Consider the following 24,099-nt stretch of genomic DNA (forward strand, 5'->3'; position numbering starts at 1 on the left):
TGCTATAAGAAACTCTCTATACATCTCTAATAGTCGTGCTTCTTCCAGCCACATTTGAGCCCATTTCTGACTTTTTATCCATCACAACCCATACCACCCCTTTGCTGTATTGTTCAAAGTGAAACAAGCAAAACTCCATCCTCCGCTGCCGCCAGACGCGCCAGCATGTGCTATTAAAGGTGCTACTGTTGTCCACCACTACCATCATCTCCTCCCACATGTTTTTAGTCATTTTAGTCATTTTTCTAGCGTCTTCTTCCACCATTGACCACACGATGATGTTCGTCTTCCTATTAGGAGTCCAACAGACCAAACTCTAGTGTCATAGGAGCTTTCATGTGTTTTCTAAAGCCGCTATCACTATCACTCAAACTCAAATATCCAGATTCAATCTCTACCATCAGATCTGCTTTCATCTCAACGATCATGATCGTGCTCTCGTTATTATGACCTGTGCCTATGCCCAACCCGATGCACAACTCACTCCTCTACCCGACCCGCTTCTATGTTGAACACGCATTAACTAGGGTTGAGTCATGTAACACCCTACCACACAGAGCTTTACACCTAGGATGTAAAACAGAGGTGGCGAGGGTGTTACATTATGGTATCAGAGCCTGATTTTCCAAAATAACCTCTAAGAGAAGTTAATACATCTAGTACATAAGCAGTGGAGATATTAAGTATCTAAGTAAATACATATAACCAAAATAGAGCCCCAAAAGGTAAGAATTTTCGCTAATCAGAAGCTTCCAGTATGCCTCAGCGAGGTGCCGCCTGACCTGCATCTGAAAACCATAAAATCCGCATGGGTGGTAGGGTGTTACAAAATAGTATCTTTTCTTTATTTTCTTGTTATTTTAGATATGAATTTATTGAGTTTCATTAAAATTTTACTGTTTGAAGCCTATTTGGATGCAACTTTGAGTCGTTCTATTGTTGTGATTATTTCAGGTAAAGTTTGGATCAGTTTGACAGAGTCTGTGTAGAAGAAAAGAGCTGAATTTTGATTCTAATGGGCTGGCGCTAAACGCCGCATCTGGCGTTTAGCGCCCAAGTGCTTTGGAATACGTGCAGCCATTCTGTCAAGCTGGCGCTAAACGTGGACATGTGCGTTTAGTGCCAAGTGCTTTGTAATTTGTACCAAGCTCACTTTCTCGTGGGGCGCTAAATGCCGAACCTGCCGTTTAGTGCCAGAAAGACAACAACAATTGAAGGCTTACTGCCTCGAGGGGCGCTAAATGCTGAACCTGGCATTTAGTGCCGGCAACGCGGATCCAACTTTCAAGGAAGGCATCGATGGCTTAGATCTTTGTCCATAATTAGTTTTATTTTATTTTCTTTTAGTTATTATTATGTCAAAACACAATCTTTTGGGCACTAGTAGTTATTACTCTATTTTATTTTCAAATCAAATTAGGTTAGATATAAAAGGAAAAAATTTAGCCCTTCAGGCTCTCTTCTCGGGGACCTCATTCTAGTTTTCACACACTTTTGAACCCTAGTTTTTTCTCTGAGTCATGAACAACTAAACCTCCTTATTAAGGTTAGGAGCTCTGTTTATTTTATGGATTGAAACTACTGCCATTCTATTTTAATTAATGTATTGATTTAAATTCAAGGATTACTTTCGTTCTTCGTCTTATGAATTTGAGTGTATTGGAAAATAACTCTTGTTCTACATGAATTCTTGTTGATTCTTGGAAAAGTTATCTCACTTGAATACTAGCTTGAAAGTAAATTTCTCCTAAACCACTAATTTCTTGGACTTAACGGGATACGTGACATATAATCCTCTTATATTTTGGTAATTAGGATTTTTGTGGCTAATTAACTAGAATTGAACCTAACCCTCTAATCGATATTAAGTGAACAAGGAATTGGCAGTTGATTAGGTTAGAGGAGACTAAATCACTAAGGAATTAGGGTTTAGTCAATTACAGCTTGCCATGAATTGCATCTTGCATGATCAAAATAGTTGGTAAGAAATATAAATCCGGAAAAAAAAACATCTATGAACCTTTAACTATTCTCTCACATATTTCTCACAACCCATTTACTGTTTGCTTTCTAAATATCTAAATTACTGTTTAATACTTTTGAACCCCTAAACATCATTTTCTACTTGTCTGACTAAGTGAATCACTCAACTATTGTTGTTTAGTCCATCAATCCTCGTGGGATTGACCCTCACTCACTTGAGGTATTACTTGGTATGACCCGGTGCACTTGCCGGTTAGTTTGTGGACTCTGCATTTCGCATCACGCGTCCTCTCACGTGATGACATATGGCTTCCACACTGCTGACATGGCAGCTGATGTGTTAGCTAATGTGGTATCTTTGTATGGACCCATCTTAACATTTTTTGGTCTGTTCTTTCTGATTTTGACTTCTGTTCTCGCGACTTTTGCTCTGATCTTGCTGTTTTCACATTTTTTTAAGTAAATTATAATTTTTATAGAGAAACCAGTTGCTTTTCAACCATTCCATTTACACCATGATTTTTGGCATTTCAGCACCTTTTTTATTATTCCTCATACTTCCGACAGTTTGCCACCTCTTCAACAGTTTTTCAGCAGTTTGCCACCTTTTTGGTAGTTGTTCAGGAGTACACCACCTTTTCAGCAATGTTTTAGCATTCACCACTCTTCTAGTATTTCTGTTTGTGCTTTCTTTCGACAATTTCGTCTACGCTTCTTTTTGGCAGTTCTATTTATGTCCTGCTTTGGCAGTTTTCCTCATTCCACCAGTTTTCGTCTGGTTCTGCTTTGCCAAGTCTGTCTGCACCTATTCTGTTAATTTCTGCAGTTTTTTCTTATTCTATTATTTTTAGTAAGCTTCAAACTCAAGTGAAAAGTTGAGTTTGTGAGAGATGTTAGAATATATTAGGATCAATTAGCATTATTTAACATATCTGTGTATTTATTATAAGATATTTTATTTTTATTATTTTGATTCTCTTAGCAGCTTTAAATACACTTATATATTATATCATCTCATACAATTTAAATATACAAAAATATTTTTTTATTACTTTCTCTTACCTTTCTAACATAAATATTAAAAGTTTTTAATAGTAACTAATAAAATTAAATAATTATGATTATTTTATTAAAATATTTCATATGTATAATCATTCACATATTTTTATTTGACAACGTAAATTTTATGAGAGATGATTAATAATAAAATATTAAAACCCTATCAAATATATAAGTGGGAAGGATGAATTTTTGAGAGCTGGTATGAAATAGTTGAAAGAGTGATGATTATAGGAAAAATAATTAAAAACCATGGTAAAAATTAAATTAATAATTGTTTAAGAATTTTATCAAAATAAAAATGGTATGAGTATTGACTAAAATTATTTTAAAAAATTATTAATAATGTTTATATAAGTTTAGTATTATTGATTTTAATTAATATTTCTTGTATTAATATTATAATTTTTCTTAAGAAAACTGTGAATGCATGAAATTTTTAAAAAATATATATAAGGAAAAACCATTTTAATAGCTAATTTCAACTATTTTTTTTTCTTAAAATAATTTTTCTCTACTCTCTTTTCCTTCACTACTCACACTTATACTTCAATTTCAAACGCATATTACTTATCTCTTTCATGACTTCCAACAAAAATCATCACTTGTTTTGAATATTTTTTTTCACTTTTAGATTTTTTTAGTGGAATATTGAATGCTCTTTCAGAATATGATTTTAGATATTTATTTAAATGTTAATTAACATGAATTAAAAATATTTTTTAAAAAAATTGACTAATATTGATTGATAAATAATTGGTTCTTTGATTACACTCTTTCAAAACATAGACATTCCTTAGTTAACTAGCAACTAACTTAAAAATTAGAGTAAATTATTGTTTTTATTCCCAATATTTGGGGTAAGTTCTATTAGTGTCCCTAACGTTTAAATCATCTTATTTGTATCCTTAACGTTTATAAAAGTGATTCAATGTTATCCTACTATCAATTATACTAACAAATCAGATTATATTTTTTAATTATTTTCACTTGGATGTATTTATTCTCAATTAGGTCTCACTTGAATGTGTTGATTTTAATATTATACCCACTATTTGTGTTTTGATTCAATTATGTCCCTAGAAAAGTGAATTATGTAAATGTTGTAGGAATTAGTTTCAACATTTGATGGGCTATTTTTCGAAGTAGATCATCGATTCTATCCCAAACATTTGTATTCTAATTTCAAGAAGAGATTTTAAAACTCAAACTAAAGCGCTCATGATGTGCAATTGATGGCAGGATAACATTGAATCACTTTTACAAACGTTAGGGATACAAATAGGACGATTTAAATTTTTGAAACATAAATAAGATTTATCCCAAACATTAGGGACAAAAACGATACTTTACTCTAAAACTTAAAAGAGGATTAACTATTCAAAACTCAAATTAAACAACTTGTCATATTATTAAAATGTACTAGTTGCCAAAGGTCATATCAAAACAACAAACAAAACAGAACTTGATGCTAAATCCTGGTGATGATGTGTCGAATTCATTTTAAAACTGTTTCATCTTTTCAGAATTTTTATAAAATATCCTTGCCTCTAGCTCACCTTTTGTCAATTCTAGTGTAAAATAAGAACATAGTGATACTTCAAATAAAGATGTGTGGTCTTAATTGGTCCAATTCCCTCATTCAAATTAGATGTATGTTTGCATACAAAAAACTAAGCTGCAAATGAAAACAAAAAGAATAAAGTAGATGGGCCATAAATAGTTCATGATGGTAGCCACTAGCCAGTGTGTGTGACCTTCACACACGACTCACGTTTATTACACACTTAAAAATGGATATTTATTGATGCTCAAGTTAATAATAATAATAATAATAATAATAATAATAATAATAATCTTTTAGATATTGATTTAAGGCGATATCCAAATTTAACAATGATAAAAATAGTGAGTATCAATACCATATATAAGGTATTATCATTAGATGTTCAAAGAAACATTATTTGTTCTAATTTTCTAACAAAAATAGGAAAGATTATTGTGTTATTGAATCTTGGTTTTCTTTCAAGGCAAACACATATGAAGTTAGGTTTGTTGGAAGTCGAGGAATTGAGGAAGGAACCTCGGGCAACAATGTGTTTTTTAGTATCAGTTTACCTGTACCACATTTCTAAAGTGGGTAATTATAAGGATTAAGGAATCTATGAAAAGAAGATTATTATCAGCAGGTGGAAACCAAAAAGGCAGGGTTAGAACCAACAACCAAGGCACATAAATATATTTTTTGAAAATAATAAAAAATATTAATAATTTAAATTGGATCAAACTCTTAAAAATAGAACATTTTAAGTAATAGAAAACATGGACCATTTTATACAACATTAGAGATGAGCTATTTTAAAATAAAACATTATTAACACATTTATTCTTCTCAATCGTTGAAATGAGTGAAATCACATAAAGTAGCATTGTTTAACTGGCCGCTATTAATAAGATTATTTTTTTTTTAACTATCCACTATTAATACTATTACTTCTTTCAATACATACTTCCATCAACTTTTTATTAGGATTTACACTAAATAAATTTAAATAATATTTCAAATTTTTAACTGATATATAATTTGTTTATTAAATTTTTTATCTGAGATATAATTTTTAACGGACAAAATTTTTAAATTTTTTTGTATTCTCTTAAGTATTAATATATATAATTTAAAATATATAATTTTTAATGTACTTTCATGTAACAAACAAAATTTAAAATATATAATTTAAATTTAAAATTAATACTCAAAAGAGTACAAAAAAATTTAAAAATTTGTTAGTTAAAAATTATATCTCAATTAAAAATTTAATAAACAAATTATATCTCAATTAAAAAGTTAAAGTATTATTTGAATGATTAATGTAAATCCTAGTAAAAAAAACCATCAATGGATAGAAGTTGTGGAAGAAATAATAGTATTAATATTGGATAGTTAGAAAAAAAAAGTCGTATTAACAGTGGGCAATTTAACAATGTTATTTATGTGCTTTCACTCATTTCTAACTGTTGGAATAAATAAATGAATTAATAGTGTTCCAATTTTAAAACTACTCATCTTCTCTGTTATATAAAAACTGTCCATCTTTCTTATTATGCGAAAGGTTTCAATTTTAAGAGTTTGGTGTAATAAATTATTAATATTTTTTATTATTTTTAAAAAATATATTTTATATTTACAAATACATATATCTTGTTTACAGGGTAAATGAGATAGATATATGAAAATTAAAATAATTCACATATATCTTTTATAAAGTAAACAAAATACACTAAAAATTATTTCATTTAGTGTAAACGAGATAAGAGTAGATGACCTATTTTCATAATAATTTTTAAAATTATTTATTTTAGTAAATAAAATATTTATTTAATTTATATAAATAAAAAACCCCTAAAAATAAAAATAGTAAATCTCAAGAATGATGGTAGAATTTGCTTCAAGCAAACATAGATATTGATTAGTTCAATAAAATGTGAAAATTATTTTTTTTTTCTCTTCGAAAAGTTGCTTCTTTTAAACCTAGAAAACCTCAAGTGAAGTTAAACCAATTGATAATAAAAATACATATACTAATACTACCACAATAACATAGGAATTTATTAAACAAAACACATAAATTTCTATATTTTAACACAAATTATTTCAAGCAAACATATGAATCATTTCACACCACAAACCAGTTGGTAAATATAAAGACAGTAGTAAAAGCATATATAAGAATCATGAATTTACAAACTAATAAGAAAGATGTAATTATGTTATGCAAACGATGAAATTTGTAACTGAAGTCGAGACCAAAAAAAGTTTGTTTTTTAGATTTAGTTTTGTTTTTATGAAAACAAAAAAAAAAAAAAAATAACTGAGGACAAACATTGAGATTTCTAAAGAATTTGTATTTTTAAAAAGATAAGACTTGAATGTGAAGCGTAATAAGCGTAATGTAGAAGTGTTATACCTTATAGGTTATACGTTGTACACGAGAAAACGTTATACCTTATGCAAAAATTGTAAAAGCGTAACACACTATGATTTAACTTATTTTTTTGGATTACCAACATGCCTCAATTTGACTATCTTTTTTTTTTTTTTTTGGTGACTACCTCAATTTGACTATCTAATATAACATGGTCGATTTTATAAATAAAGAGAATAAAATTGTTGTTTAAACATAAGGAAAAAAGAATGTTATTTTCTATTGATATTTTTACTTATGCTCACCCAAAAGTATATTAATATAACAAGTATTTAGGCTGGAGCTGTTTTCCTGCCTTCAGATCTGGTTGGTCCAATTTGCAGGGCATTTAATGTGTGTTTAGATTAAAATTTATGAATTAGAGGTAGTATCAAATTGATTTTATAAATTTATTTTGATTAAAAATAAATTAGTATTAATGTGATTTATATTTATTTATATTTTATATCAAAATAAATTAAAAGAGTAAAATAAATATTATTTGGATTGTGTTATTTAAAATCACTTTTAAATAAAAAGTTATTAAAATAATCATGAATTCAAATAATTTATATTATCATATTATTTATTTTAGACATTCAAAAAAAATTTATTCATTAATTTTATAATAAAAATTAATATTAAATTATTAAATTAAAAATAACCTATAAAAAATAAAAAATATATAATATATCAAAAATAAAAATAACATTTGAGTAAACTAATAGTTTAACATGTAAAATATAAATGAGTTATTAAATAAATTATAAAACACTAATAAATGAATTATTAAATTAAATTATAAAATACGATACTCTTTTTTTTAGTATTTTTTGTTATAATTTTTTTATTACTTGTGACTCTAATATAACATTTATAATTAGTTTTTTAATTTAATTTAATCTTTTTTCGTGGAATTAATAATTTATATTATAAAAATAATAATAAAAAACATAATGCACAAGAACTCACAACGACATAAACAAAAAATAAAAAAAACCTCCATAAAAAAGGAATAACATGCATCAAAGAGTCGTAAATGATAAAGAAAAATTTACAAGAACAGAAAAAGCTAAAAGATTTCATAAGAAAATATCAAACATACGTGAGAAAGTATTAAAAAAATACTATTAAGAGAAAAGGAAAAAAACATTCATCACATGAACATGAAAAATATAATAACAATAAGTAAAAATCAAATCATGGAGGAAACCACTAAAAATGATTCATAAAACAAAAATATTTATCTTCAGAGAATTCTGGATGGAGAAAAATATTAGAAATTCATTGAAAATATCATACATGAATCTTGGATGAAAAATTTTTAAAAAATGAAAGAAATGAAATAATTTTTTTTCATTAATGCTCCAACGACAAAAACTAAAATATTTTTTTATAGAATCACATTTATATATAGAAAAAATATCAAATAAAAAATTAATACGTTCAAGAAATTTGAAACTTGTAACACCAAAAGTTTGTTTTGAGTAAGATTTTTTAAAAATATAAAAATAATTTTATATTTAAATATCTTACATAAAAATATTTTTTTCTAATAATTATGTTTGAATATAATAATATAAAAATATTTGTTATTTATTATATTAAAAATATATTTTTAAAATAAAACATATCTCTTAAAAAAATATAAATTATAAATTCAAAAAAAAAAACATCTTTAGTATTTTTACTATTAAAACTTCGTTAAAAATATTTTAAAAATCATTAAAATAAAATCTACCTATAATAATTTCATAGCATTCAAACACACTAAACCAAATTCGTCCTTACTCATGAAACACTCATTAACTACACAATCGCAGTAAAAATACCAATTTATACAACCGAATACAGGAATACATATTAAAGTAAAATCACAGATTTAATAGAAGTAGCTTACTGATATTTACATTAACTTGCATATTTCAAGCTTCATGCAAACATAGTCCAAACTTGAAAGTATTAGCTTAAGATACCTCGATCTCCTTTTTCTCTCTAGCTTACCTTAAACAGAGATTAAACATTTCTCTAAACCTAAGACTTCATGCCACAAACTCAAGTGCATCTAAGATTAGCTTAAAATTGAAACATTAGCTAGATTCTTGAAAGGGCTGTGCCTAATTAAACCCTACTTAAACTTAGCAAATTAAAATAGACCAAAAGATCATTATAACTTAAAAGTACCATATTGTCCCCAGACAGACACACAAAAGTCATGTCTCAACTAATCACTCTTTATCAAGCAACAACCCTAGGAACAGCTTTGCAAATAAGGGGCGACTTCATTTCCATTGAAAGCTTGAGGCACTCAGACAAGTCCACAGGCTTTTCCTCACACGGGACCCACTGAAAGCCCTGGAGAAGCTGAGCAAACCAGAGGTGAACGGTGGCCAGGCCCATGGACTTACCTGGGCACACCCTTCTCCCAGCACCAAAAGGAGCAAGCCTAAGATCACAGCCGATTATATTCACATCTCTTCCAATTTCCATGAATCTCTCCGGCTTGAATACGTCAGGTTCCGGCCACACATCTTCGTTGTGCGTTATGGCCCACATGTTAACCATCGCTGTGGTTCCAGCCGGTACGAGCTTGTCCCCAATGAAGACATCGCGTATGGCAAGACGGGCCCATGAAAGAAGTGGCCCCGGTGGGTGTAACCTTAGGGCCTCCTTCACAATGCACTGTAGGTAAGGCAGGTTGGGTATGTCAATATCCAAAACCGGCCTTGACCCAACCACTTCATCAATCTCGTCTTGTGCCTTGGCTTGCATATCTGGATGAAGAACCATTCTTGCAAGTACCCATTCCAGTAAGATGGCCACTGTGTCCGTTCCTCTGAAAATCATTTCCTATAAAGAACATCAAATACCAACGAAACAATGTTAGGTGTAACATCAACATATACGGTAAAAAAACATATTACATCCAATAAATTCATTTTCAACCTTGAGAACCTATAAGTAGAAATCCTATACAAATATCATAATGAAGTACCAACAAAATAACAATGTTACACACTACAAAGATATTCATAGAAAATATTCTCTATGTTTTTTAAAACACTAAAAAACGTATTTTTATTAAAAAATAAAACATTAAAATTTCAATATATTAAACATGTAACAAAAAGTTGATACTTTACTAATTTTTTGAACAATAGGTCAATAACTAGCAAAGTAATTAATAAGGAGGATATCATCGAGAAAGAAAAAAGCTAGAAGAAGATTACCCAAAGAACAGCAATCATATCAGAATCAGTGAGCTTGTTCTCTTTCTCCAAATCAAGCAAGACATCAACGAAGTCTCCAACGGTTTCACCAGCAACATACTCACCCGAAACCCTCTTCACCCTATGATCCTCTATAATCTTCCCAACAAACACATTCACCTTTGAAGCCAAACACCTACACCTTCTCCTCACACCCTGAAGGTCCATCCACCCGAGAACAGGAAAATGGTCATTCCAGTTAAAAACACCCAACAACTCATACCCTTCACTAACAAGCTCTTCAAGCATAACACCGTTACCATCGTTACCGTTCAAAAATTCATAGCACTTCCCAAACACCATCATCATTACATTGTTCAAGGACCCGAAATGAAGCACCTTTTTCACATCAACGTGTCCCTTCTCTCCCATCATGGACTTGAAATCTTTCACCATGTTCAAGCCAACTGATCTCCTGAACCCTTCGAAGCCCGTGAGCCTCTTCTGACAGAACAAGTGGCTCGACGAGATCCTCCTCAGGTTCCTCCAGTATTCTCCGTACGGTGCGAACCCCATTGCCCTATGGAAGAGGAGCTCGTAAGCCGACTCTTTTACGGGCCTGTCAGCAAAATCTGGGCTTCCCAGAATCTCTTTAGCAGTTGCCGGGTCGCTTGAGATGACGAACCGGGTTAAGCCCACTGAAAAGCCCATGAGCTTATCGGCCCTAAAGGACTGGGCCAACTTAGCAAGGACACGGTGCGGTGTCTCCCCCATGAAGACACGAAGGAGACCAAGTAGAGGTAGGCCCGACGGGCCGGGAATAACTGTCCCACCAACGGACTTTGCCAGGGCCCATGCAAGCCCACCTGGAGAAAGCCAGAAGAAACAAGTGACCACGAAGAGCACCGCAAGAGCAGCATGGAGAGTTGAGATAGGTTGCTGAACAAGGTTGGGGAAGAAAAGAAGTTTAAACTCTAGCGACATTATTTTTTGATACTTGTTTTTCCTCAAATTTGTTTTTTGGTTGGAAAAAGTTGTGACTTGAGGGAATTTAACAAATGGTTTTTCCTTGAGAAAGGAAGAGAAAATGAAGGTAATGTTACGCAGAAGACGAAGAGTGCTGAAGGGCAGTTACAAGTTATATAGAAGTCGGTGAGTGGGAGTGGTTAAAAGTTTTTGGATTATTAACCATGGTTAAATAGAATATAATACTATGATAAAGAACCAAAAAAGGAGAATGGAAGGCTGTATTTGTATTTGAACCGTGGCCTTGAGAATCAATTTTGGATTTCGGGAACAGAGATCGAGTAGCAGTAGCTGAGCCTGTTGCTGTTCCCAAATGATTACGGAACTAGATAAAATAAGACATTAACCGACTCTTATTTTAATTTTTTTATGAGAACATTCATATAAAGAAGTCTAATACGTTTTTTTAAGATATTTTTAATAATTAAAATTTAATACATATAATTTATTAAATCGTATTATTTTTGTTAAAATTAGGCCAAATAAATTAATTTAATAAAAAATGATGAATTAAATTTAAAACTAATTTAAATTAATATTTTTTTATAAAAAATAATTATAATATTCTTATTATAAAAATAATTAAAATATTTCTATTACATGTATTAATTTTGAGAATTCTAAATTTTAGCTATTCTTTTTTTCACCATTATAGGATTAAAATTTAGAATTTTTAAAAAATATATATTTTTTAGTCATTTTCTATAAATAAAAATAAAAAAAATTTTAATCATTTTAAAAATATATATATAATAAAAGTATTTTAGTTAATTTTTATGATAAAGATATTATAATTATTTTTTATAAAAAAATTATTAATTTAAAATAATTCAAAATTTAATTTATTAATTTTTTGATTAAACTGATTTTTCCAGAATAATTTTAATAAAAATAATACAGTTTAATCGATTATATATGTTAAAATTTTAATTATTAAAAAATATTTAAAAAAATATTTTTAATATTTTTATTTAAGTAATTCTCTTTTTTTATACACGTTAATATTTATTAATATTATTTTTAAAATATATTAGTTTAATAAATATATTAAGGTGAATTATATGATACAGAGATAGAAAGATGTTGACATGTAGTAAAAAGGATAAGGAAGAGATTCCTTTAAGCAGGTAGTAGAAGGAGTAAGAAAGATGGCCTTGCTGTTGAGCCGCATAGCTCATTTTTTTTTGTCAATGGATTGGACAAGCCCCGCATATAGTGGCGAAACTTGAAACAAAATTTTGGGGAGGCCAAAAATTTAATATAAAAATTTAAAGTCAAACTCATCTGATACAACTCTTTGAATTTTCTAAGGTTGTATCTCACTTCTTTCGTGATTCATTAAAGTAGAAGAATTATTTATAGGTGTTGATATTGTAGAAGTTATATGCTCTCCTTCTTGAATATTAGTCTTCCTCCTAAAAAATGCATCAAGTCTTTGATTTTTTGTCATTATTTTGTATAAAAATTTAAACATATATCCTATAAAATATGTAAATAAAAATTAGAAGGATAAATATTAAAATTTATAATATTTATTGATTTTTTATCAATTTATACAATACAATAATATCAATATTTATTGAATATTATAATATTTTTTTCATATGAAAAATTAAATTAAATAAATAAAAATACCTAATTTTAAAATGAGAAGCAAAACGTGTTTTTATAATGAGAAATAAAACATGAGATAGAAATTAAACCTAGGTACCCTAAATTATAGTAAAGCATTTGACCCAATTAAACTACTCTTTATTTTTTTTTAAGAACTACTACTAATTTTTTTATAAAAAATTTGGGAGATATGACCCCATTACCCTAATTAAGCTCCGCCACTGTCCGCATTGCTCATTTACTGAGTACGACGAAAATGAAATTGGATATAATGTTAGCGGTGTTATTGGACCTTTTTGAATCTCAGTTTGGAGAATTTGCGCATGTTATTTTTTGTTTGTGATAGTAATTTGTTCTTTGGATCAACAAGCTTGAACTCAACCCTGAGAAAAAAAAAAAGCCTAAACTCACGGTAGTGATCGTAGAGAGTGGCTGATGAGCAAGGATTGAGTGGCATCAACAGAACTTGGAGTAGGGGTAGCAACAAATGACGTCAAGAGCCACGGAGGGACCTTGTGTTAATTACTATGAATGTATTATTCTTATTAGTGTTTTTAACTTTTTATTGAATATGTTAATGTATTTAGTGTTAGTGCTTCTCATTTTATTATAGAATTAGGTAATTGTTGAGAACGTAGTTTAGAGAATTCTTTTTATTTGATTGGTACCATTTTCATCTAAATAACGGAGGAAAAAATTACTATGAATACATTATTCCTATTAGTGTTTTTAACTTTTTATTGAGCATCTTAATATATCCATTGTGCTTATCTCTCTAAAATTATTTTTATATTAATTTTTTTTACTTAAAAATTATTGAATTTAAATATTTAATTAAACTGGTTGAACTTTAATTGAATCCCGGTCGAATCATTAAACCAGTGAATTAGTCGTCTTACCGGTTCATTGACCGGTTTAATTTTTGCAACCATGATTATTAATATAAGTTTATTTTATTTTGAATTCTTATATTGATCTATTTCATGATTGAGTTATTCGTTCATCATTATATTAGTATCATCATTATTTACTTTTCTGGATTAAAAGCTCTTACCAACAATTTTAACAATGCATGATTCATTCCATGGCAAACTATAAATGCATAAATCCTAATCTCTTAGTGATTTAGCCTCATCTAACCTTCATTAACCGCCACTCTCGTGGTCACTTAATTTCGATTAGAGGGTTAAGTTCAAAAACTAGTTTATGGCCACAAAACCCTAATTACCCAAAGCTAATAGGATTTTATGTCACATATCCCAATCAATTCCTGTAATTAGCAATTTAGGAGGAAGTTATTTTCAAGCTGTAGTTCAAGCGAGATAACTCTCTCAAGAATCACAAGAACTCATGTAGAAAAAGGTCATACTCTCGTTCCACACAGTTCATAAGGGATACTGTATATCTGCAAAGGGATCACTTGATGAATTTCCACCTTATTGCCAAGCATAATGCAGTGGATCATCACAACTCGCCTCACAGTGACCTCAGACTGGTTACTAGTGGGGAGGATGGAGTGCTGAATGAACTCCAGCTATCCTCTAGCAACTAGCTGGAGATCATTCCTTCTCAGTTGGTATGGCCGGCCCTTGGCATTCTTCCTCCATTGTGCTCCAGGGAGGCATATCTCTTTGAAGACTTGATCTAACCTCGGATCAGCTTTGACTCTCCTATTATAAGAGTGAGGGTTATCTTTAGATGGGGGCAGCTGATGAATCCACATTTCATGGTATTTATTTGCTCTATTTGGGTGGATTTCATCAATTTTTCTTGCACTTATCCATTGAAATAGCATAGTTTCATGATTTCTTTCTAAATTGTGCTTGAAAGTGAAAACATGCTCTTTAGGCCTTTTAATTGATAAATTTTATTCACTTTAATCCCATTTGATGCCTTGATATGTGTGCTAAGTGATTTCAGGTTTCCAAGGCAAGTATGGGTTGAAGAAGTGAGAAAAAGAGCATGCAAAAGAGAAGAAACAATGAAGAAATGGAGTTTGGAAGTTCTAGCGTCTGTGCTTGCGTACAAGCAATGCGTGCGTGCGCACAAGCGCGAGTCAGGCGACACGTATGCGTGTCCCACGTGTACACGTGGGAGTGAATTTTGCTCAGTGACGCGTACGCGTGACTCGAGTCACGTGAGCTCATTTATTGCAAATCACTGGGGGCGAATTTTGGGCCTCCAAAACCCAATCCAACTCATTTCTGAAGCTATTTCAACCCCAATTCAAGTGGAAGCAAGGGGGGAGCAATTAAGTTTAAGTTTTTACATGTTTTAGTTAGTTTTCTAGAGAGAGAAGCTCCCCATTCTCTCTAGAATTAGGGTTTTTAGCTTTATTCTCTCTTTACTCTTTCTCTTTAATTCTTGTTTTATTCTAGTTTCATTTACATTTTCATGTTTTATTGGCTTTAATCTCTGAGTTTCCTTTGTTAATTTTGTTTTCATGCCACTTTAGTTCTTTGAACACACCCGTCACTTTTAATTCCATTTAATGCAATTTTGATGTTTTATGTTTTTTTAATGCTTATTTGAGTTGTTATTATCATTTTATTACAATTGATAGTTATAGAATTTATTTTTATTGCAATTTATGATATTTTTCCTTTTATGCATGCTAGGTGTTTGATAAAATGTCTCTTTTAGCTTTTGTATAGTTTTTCACACTCTTGACTTGGAATTGGGTAATTAGGAAAACTTGAGTTATGGATGTCCATTCCACATTGTATTAGGATTGTTAATTGGTGTGATTTCTATTGACGCTAGTCTTTCACTAAGTTAATTAGTGAGTTAACTAGGATTTATGGATTGAGATCAATTATGTCCTTTTGACTTATCCTCGATGTTAGGATAGACTAATTGGGATTAATTCTACGTAATTACCATGTTTGTGGTCCATGACTAGGATAGGAATCCTCAATTTCCCAATCCTTGCCAAGAGTCCTTTTTGGCACTTGATTTCCCTTTTTGCTTTACTTGCTTTGAGTTTTAATTTCCTTGCATGCTTATTTAATTTCTTGCATTTTAATTACTTGCTATCCCAAAACCCCCTTGTCTCATAGACAATAATTGAACATTTCATTGCAATTCCTAGGGAGAACGACCTGGGAGTTTAAATACTCTTGGTTATTTGATTTGAATTGTAACATCTTTGATTTAAACTTTGATTGAGAGTTAATTGTTGGTCTAGACTATGCTTGCAACGAGATTCTATATTTTTGTGAAATTCTAAACTAACGTTAATTCTATCATCAGCAGCTGAAGTATCTCTCTCACTTTTCCCATTCCAAATTGCAGAGTCTTTCCTCGGACCATGGTGTGCCAAGTCTTAAACTCGGGATGCTCATTCTTGTGTTTGTCCGTCATCCACAGATTTGCATAGAACTCTCTGACCTTTAGAACTCCAACTTCAGTTACAGGATTGGCCAGAACTTTCTAACCTCTATTTTGAATTTGTTCTTGAATTTTTGAATACTCATAAGCTTTCAATTTGAACCTCACTTCCGGTATTTGCTAACAATATTGTAGTAGTGCTCTTCATGAAGCTTAGTGTAGAACTGGTAAAGCTCATGTGGGATTGTGGAGAGAGATTTTTCCTTCCTGTTTCCCGAAGAAGATTCTCCAACCTTTGGTGCCAAAAAGAGTTTGAGGAGAGTGAAAAGCGGAGTGCCCCAACACTAAACTTAAAACTTTTACTCGTCCCCAAGTAAAGAGAAGAGAGAAGAGAAAGATAGAAGGGGAGACAAAATTGAGAAGGAAGAATAGAATTAAGGTGTAAGAAGAGGTGAGAATTGAAGTGCTATTTATAGGGGTGGGGGTGGTTCAACTTCGGTCATAGGGGGTGGAAAATTTGAAGTAAATTTTGATGGATGAAGATATGATATGAAAAGATATGAGTAAAGATTGTGGAGATATGGGATGAAAGTAATGGGGATGTAGAGAGGGTTTGATGGATGAGAATGAGTAGTGGAAGAGGAGGGAATAAAATAAAAAAGATATGGTATGAAAAAGATATGAAATTGAAATAGTGAGATATGGGGTGAAATTAAGAAGATTGGGTATGAAATTTATCCCCTGGTGGCGTTAAACACATTCCCTGGCGTTTAGCTCCCAAATGGGGATGTCACTGCCCCCCTTCTGGCATGAAACGCCACTTCTGGCATTAAGTGCCCGCACCTCCTCTCTCTCTCTCTCTCTCTCTCTCTCTCTCTGTCTTTCTTTCTCTCTCTGTCTTTGTTTTTGCACCCTTGGTAGTGCTAAATGCCCAATTGGGATGTGAAACGCCCCAAGGGGATAAAAAATGTGAGTTGGACATCCAAATTAGGTGTGAAACACCCAAATCACTACTCTCCTTATGGCGCTAAACGACTTCCCCAGCGTTTAGTGTTGGCAGCATTAATCCTCTAGGGTGTTCTATTTTTCTGTCTACGTCCTCCTGTCCCTGTTCTGAGTGCTATACATGACCACAAACATTAGAAAACGTAGGAAAATTATTGAAATCAATAAAAATGAAATGAATTGAAATCAAAATAAAACAAAAATGAAATAAATTGAAACGAGCTAAAGAATACTCATGGTTGGGTTGCCTTCCAACAAGTGCTTCTTTACTGTCATTAGCTTGACATTCACATTTGCTATGTTAGCAGATGGGTGGACCTCTGGCGATCAATATCATCTCCAAGATAGTGTTTCACTCTCTGGCCATTGACTATGAATTTGTTGTCTGAGTTCCTATCTTGAAGTTCCACATGACCATAGGGTGACACTCCAGTGACCACAAAAGGTCCTGACCATCTTGACTTGAGCTTCCCAAGAAAGAGCTTGAGCCAAAAATTAAATAGTAAAACCTTCTGGCCAGGCTCAAATACTCTTGAAGCTATCTTTCTATCATGCCACTTCTTTGCCTTTTCTTTGTAGAGCTTGGCATTTTCATAGGCAGAGTGTCTGAACTCATCAAGCTCATTCAACTGGAGAAACCTTTTCTCTCCTGCAGCTTTGGCATTAAAGTTCAGAAACTTTGTTGCCCAGTATGCTCTGTGCTCCGTCTCCATTGGCAAATGACAAGCCTTACCATAGAGCAACTGGTATGGAGACATTCCAATAGGGGTCTTGAAAGCTGTTATTTATGCCCAGAGAGCATCATCAAGTCTTCTTGTCCAGTCCTTCTGTGAGGTGCTCACTGTCTTCTCTAAGATCCTCTTGAGTTCTCTGTTTGGGACTTTAGCCTGTCCACTTGTCTGTGGGTGATAGGGGGTTGCCACCTTATGAAAGATTCCATATCTTTGTAGAAGTGAGTCCAGCTATTTGTTATAGAAGTGGCTGCCTCCATCATTGATCAGTGTCCTTGGGACACCAAACCTGCTGAAAATATATCTCTGCAAGAAATTCAGCATGACTCTGGTGTCATTAGTGGGTGGCACTATTGCCTTCACCCATTTGGACATATAATCTACTACCACAAAGATGTATGTGTTTGAGTATGAGGGTGGAAAAGGTCCCATGAAATCGATTTCTCATACATCAAACAACTCAATCTCCAAAATTCCTTGCTGTGGCATTTCATGATTGTGAGGAAGATTCCCTGCTTTTTGGCACTTGTCACAGTTCCTTACAAATTCCCGTGAGTATCTGAAGAGGGTTGGCCAATAGAACCCGCTTTGAAGGACCTTGGTGGTTGTTCTTTCTCCCCCAAAGTGGCCTCCATACTCAGAACCGTAACAATGCTAGAAAATCTGCTGTGTTTCATCCTCTGAGATACAATGCCTGATCATCCCATCCGAGCATCTCTTGAAAAGGTAGGGTTCATCCCACAAGTAGTATTTGGCATCATGTAAAAGTTTTCTAACTTGTTGCTTAGTGTACTCCTTGGAGATGAACCTCATGGCCTTATAGTTTGCAATGTCCGCAAACCATGGAGCCCTCTAAATCATAAAGAGGTACTCATCCGAGAAGCCCTTAGTCACAGTAGTGAGGGGTGGTGTTCCTTCTTCAGGCTCAATTCTGGACAGATGATCAGCCACTTAATTCTCTTTTCCTTTCCTATCCCTAATCTCAATGTCAAATTCCTGAAAAAGCAGTACCCACCAGATCAATTTTGGTTTAGAATCCTGCTTGGTTAGAAGGTACTTAAGAGCATCATGGTTAGTATAAACAATAACTTGGAACTAATTAAGTAGGATCTAAACTTATCAATTGCATAGATAATAGCCAGTAATTCCTTCTCTGTAGTGGTGTAGTTCTTTTGCCCATCATTCAAAATATGACTGGCATAATAAATGACGTGCATAAACTTGTCTTGTCTCTGTCCCAAGACAGCCACTATAGCATAATCACTAGTATCATACATTAGTTCAAATAGCATGTCCCAGTTAGGAGGGGCGATAATGGGTGCAGAGACAAGCTTTGCTTTTAAAGTTTTAAAGGCATGCAGGCATTCTTTGTCAAAAACAAAAGGATTGTCAGCAACCAAGAGGTTACTCAGCGGTTTTGCAATCTTAGGAAAATCCTTTATAAACCTCTTGTAAAATTCTGAATGCCCTAAGAAACTTCTTATTGCCTTAACATTAGTGGGTGGTGGTAATTTTTCAATTACTTCCACCTTGGCTTTATCAACTTCTATTCCCTTATTTGAAATTCGGTGACCAAGAACAATCCCCTCAGTTACCATAAAGTCACATTTTTCCCAGTTTAAAATGACGTTTATTTCTTGACACATTTCAAGACCAATGCTAGATGCTTAAGACAAGAATCAAAAGAATAACCAAAAACAGAGAAGTCATTGATAAATACCTCAATGAACTATTCAACCATGTTTGAAAAAATAGAAGGCATATACCTCTGAAAAGTTGTTAGGGCATTACAGATTCCAAACGGTATCCTCCGGTAGGCAAATACTCCAAAGGGACAAGTGAACGCCATCTTCTCTTGGTCTTGAGGGTTGATGAGCGAATTCTTGATGGTTTAGAATTTATCTAATGGAGTCTCGTTGTAAAGTATAGTTTCCAAACCAATCAATAATCCTTTCATACAAAAATTTTGGTCGTCACAAGTAACAAACCCCAAACAAGAATTAACCGAAGTATTTAAACCTCGGGTCGTCTCACAAGGAATTGCAATGAAGTGGGCAATCTATGAAGGAACAAAGGGGTTTGGTTTGGTAAAGGGACAATAAAATAAATGACAAGAAAAGTAAAGAAAACAATTAATGGAAGCAATTAATAAAGAGAGACATTCATGGCAAGGTTTGAGATCATAGGCTTTCTATCCTAGTCATACAATGATTAATTCATCTTGTCTAGTCAACTCCAACAAATAGGGAGAAAGTCAAACAAGACTAATCAATCATATCACAATAATAAATAAGAATTTATCTCATTTCATCATCCCTAACATTGGAAGAAGGTATAAGTTATCTTCCATGAGAGAAAGTCAAACAAGACTAGTTAACCTCAATCCAAATGTACTAATCAACTCACTAATAGAATTAGCAAAAGATTAGAGTCAATGGAAATTATATTAACTAACAACTCTGGATCACTAACATGAGTTGGGTTTTCATGACTTAAGATTACCTAATTACTCTTTCCAAGTCAAGAATGCTCAAAATCTACTCTAAAGCCCAACCAAGCATTTTGTCAAACACTTGGTGGGTACAAATAGAAAGCATGGTAAAAGTGCAAGAATAATAAATCTACCAACTACCAATTGCAAGAAAAATAAATCAACAACTCAAATCATCAATAAAAGAAACATCAAACATAAATTTCATTAAAAGAAAATCCAAATTCAACATGAGTTCATCATCACAAAAGAGAGCAAAAAGGGAAATTAACACTACAAATCATGAGAATGAAAGAGTGGAAGCATGAAATTAGAAAGAAAACAAGATGAAAACATGAGATTAAACATGGATCTTTGAGAGATTAACCTAATCCTAACCTAATTCTAGAGAGAAGAGGAAGATTCTCTCTCTAGAAACTAACCTACTTGATGAAAAAACTACAACTAAGTGCTCCCCCTTGCTCAAGCTTGAATTCCACATGAAATAGTATCAAAAATGAGTTGGATTGGACCCAAAATGAGCTGCAAAATTGCTGGCCACGATTTCACTTTTAGTGGGCCATGTGCAGCATCGGCACGCACACATACATGGCGCGTGCGCGCTTCTATACGTTTCGGAAACTATGGAAAATTTTATATCATTTCGAAGCCCCGAATGTTAGCTTTCTAACGCAACTAAAACCGCTTTATTTGGACCTCTGTAGCTCAAGTTATGGTCATTTGAGTGCGAAGAGGTCAGGCTTGACAACTTTACGGTTCCTTCATTTCTTCATGAGTTCTCCCACTTTTCATGCTTTTCTCCCCACTTCTTCCATTCAATACTTGCCTTATGAACTTGAAATCACTCAACAATCATATCAAGGCATCGAGTGGAATTAAAGTGAATTAAAATCACTAATTTTAGGGCCTAAAAAGCATGTTTTCACATTTAAGCGCAAATCAAGGGAGAATTGCAAAACCATGCTATTTCATTGAATAAATGTGAGAAAAGGTGATAAAATCCCCCAAATTAAGTACAAGATAAACCATAAAATTGGGGTTTATCAAATTTTCCCACACTTAAACCAAGCATGTCCTCATGCTAAGAATAAAGAAGGACAAGAAAAGGGTTATGAACATTTATTCAATGCAAAGAAACTATATAAATCTATCTACATGCATGCAACTAAATACAAAATGCTTCTACCTACTTGGTTAAAAGCAAATCAATTTCCAAGCACATATATAAGCAAGTAGGGCAAAGGTCATATGACGACTCACAAACTCTACCAATTCAAATATCAAAATGAAGTTCAAATAGACTTGCAAGAAGAAAGCTCATGAAAGCCGGGAATAAGAAATTGAGCATCGAACCCTCACCGGAAGTGTATCCGCTCTAGTGTATAGGGTTGATTCACTCAATTATCCTCTAATCATGCTTTCCAAAATTTGTTTTTCTTCTAACAATCAACAATTATTCAATGCATGCATACATTCATCATGAGGACTTATTCATAGGTTGTAATGGGGCTAGGGTCAAGGTAGGATGCATATGGTCAAGTGAGCTTGAAATTTGCATCTTTGATTAGGCTAAGCTCTCACCAAACACATATAACAACCTATACAATTCTAATACACAACCTAGCTACCCATGATTCCCACTTTTTTCACATACTCATGCATTCTTTTTAATTCACATTCCATATGCATTGATTTTTATTGAACTTTACCTTGGGGCATTTTTGTCCCCTTTTTATTGCTTTTTTTTTCTTTCTCTTTTTCTATTTTTTTCTTTATATATATATGTTCTTTTTTTTTCTTTATCATTTTTTTAAAGTATATACAAACATGTCAATGCATATGGTTTTACATATTTAATGCATAAGCGTGTATCCAATTCCCAATATTTTTAATAAAAATGAAAGTTACACTTTTACCTCAACCAATGTCCCAAGTTTTCCATACTCAAATGATACACACCCTCACTAGCCTAAGCTAATCAAAGATCCAAATTAAGGGCATTTATTGTTTTTCACTTAGGGGTAATGATGTGCTAACATTAAGAACAAAAGGGATTAAATAGGCTCAAATTTGGCTAACAATGGTTGATGAAAGGTAGGCTATTTGGGTAAGTGAGCTAAATGAAATGATGGCCTCAATCATATAAATGCATGTATACATGGAATAATGGACATAAAGAATCAAACAAACCAAAGATTACAATCATAGAAAGAGAATAATGCACACAAGAATGAAAATAAGTGGTTATAAGATGTAACCACACAATTAGGCTCAAAACTCACATGCTTGTGTTCTTAGCTCAAAAACCATGTTCCAAAATAAATTCTTCAAGCAAGTTTGTCACAATTTTTTTTTTCAAATTGGTAGGGTGCCCTAAAAACAATTTTTTCTTGGAAAATAAGTCATCACCCTAACTAAGTAGTCCTAACAAAAAAAGAAATGATAGAATATATACAAATTCTAACTAACATGCAACCTATCATGCAATGCAAAAACTAGCAAACCAAAGAAAATTAAGAATTGGTGTTGAAAAAGGAAGTTGTTACCCATGGAGATCGGTCGGACGACCTCCCCACACTTAGAAATTTGCACCGTCCTCGGTGTATGCAAGGAAGAGCAAGGTGGATGGGTTGCTATAATTGGTGAGCTTCTTCAAAAGGTTGTGCGGATGACTTGTTTGTTGCCCCATTTAGAAGCCTTTCCTTTTTCACTTTTGGTGGCCAACCTAAAAGGAAAGAAAAAGAAAGAGAATTAAGCCTACAACAAAGATAGCAAAGCAAGTAGAACGTAGGCGGGGGCTAATGCCGAAAAAGAGTAAGGTTCTCACTACATGGTAGCTACAACATAGAAGTGAGAGGGCAATATAAGCTAAGGCATATCAACTAATACTTGATGCAAGAGTAAAGTCAAAGCATGAAGAACACTCAAAAGCATCAAGTTCGACTAGAAAGAGTGGGTCATGATAGACATGTAAGTTCATATCAATGCATAAAGAATATAAGAGTCATACAGAATTAAGTATTGATTTAAAAGTTTCATCACCCAACAATATCAAACAAGTCAAGAAGCACCAAGATTAACCAAGAAATTCTCAACAATTGAGTAAGAAAATTCAACACTATTATTCAAATAAGAAACTTAGAAAAAAAAATTGAAAACAGGCTATAGAAACAAAATTGAAATGTAAAGAATAGAAGTATACGAATGCGATAAACAAAAGAAAATGGAAGATGAGAAAAAAAAACTCTTTTTTTTATACCGGCGCGGACGCTTCATGCACGCTTACGCGCCGTTGTGCAGTTTGGCCGAAGGACGCGTACGCGCTAGGTGCGCGCACACATGGGTTGCAGGCACAGAATAGGCACAAACTGGGCATAACTCTCTGGAACATGTACCAGGAGGGCAGGTGGCCCTATTGACGCACATGCGCACAGCGTGCGTGCTTCAGGCATGGTGCTGGCGCAATGTAGGTGCAACTCTCGGGGCAATGTATGGAGGGGTGAGATTTTTCAATCCACGTGTCTGCGCACATGGCGCACCCGCATGGATGGTTGAAAATTCTTGAGGCGCGCGTACGCGCGGGTTGGTGCTCTGTTTTCCAAAAATTTTTCCATGTTCTTGCACCAATCCAAGCATTCCAAACCTCCAAACAGTTACCCAAACACCATAAAACCTTATTTAACATATTA

The 24,099-nt window shown here is 32.7% G+C and overlaps 1 protein-coding gene across 1 annotated transcript; it reads right to left on the reverse strand.

Annotated features, from left to right (window-relative positions):
- Nucleotides 1-8,839: 8,839 nt before the first annotated feature.
- On the reverse strand, nt 8,840-11,319 carry LOC107641874 (cytochrome P450 78A5-like). Its single transcript, XM_016345287.3, has 2 exons — nt 10,235-11,319; nt 8,840-9,854 (listed from the first exon to the last, which is right to left on the reverse strand). Exons 1-2 carry the CDS (start codon nt 11,195-11,197, stop codon nt 9,243-9,245), a joined length of 1,575 nt encoding a protein of 524 aa, XP_016200773.1. The 5' UTR covers nt 11,198-11,319; the 3' UTR covers nt 8,840-9,242.
- Between the last annotated feature and the right edge of the window lie 12,780 nt (nt 11,320-24,099).

The sequence above is a fragment of the Arachis ipaensis genome, chromosome B5 (assembly GCF_059453495.1).
Source record: "Arachis ipaensis isolate K30076 ecotype BB chromosome B5, ASM5945349v1, whole genome shotgun sequence".
NCBI classification, from domain to species: Eukaryota; Viridiplantae; Streptophyta; class Magnoliopsida; order Fabales; family Fabaceae; genus Arachis; species Arachis ipaensis.

Bases quoted from the DNA above. Each gene is read 5' to 3' on its own strand.
- LOC107641874 (XM_016345287.3), bottom strand. From the start codon at position 11,197: ATGTCGCTAGAGTTTAAACTTCTTTTCTTCCCCAACCTTGTTCAGCAA. The intron at 9,855-10,234 runs GTAATCTTCTTC...TGTTCTTTATAG, and splicing joins ATATGATTGCTGTTCTTTGG to GAAATGATTTTCAGAGGAAC.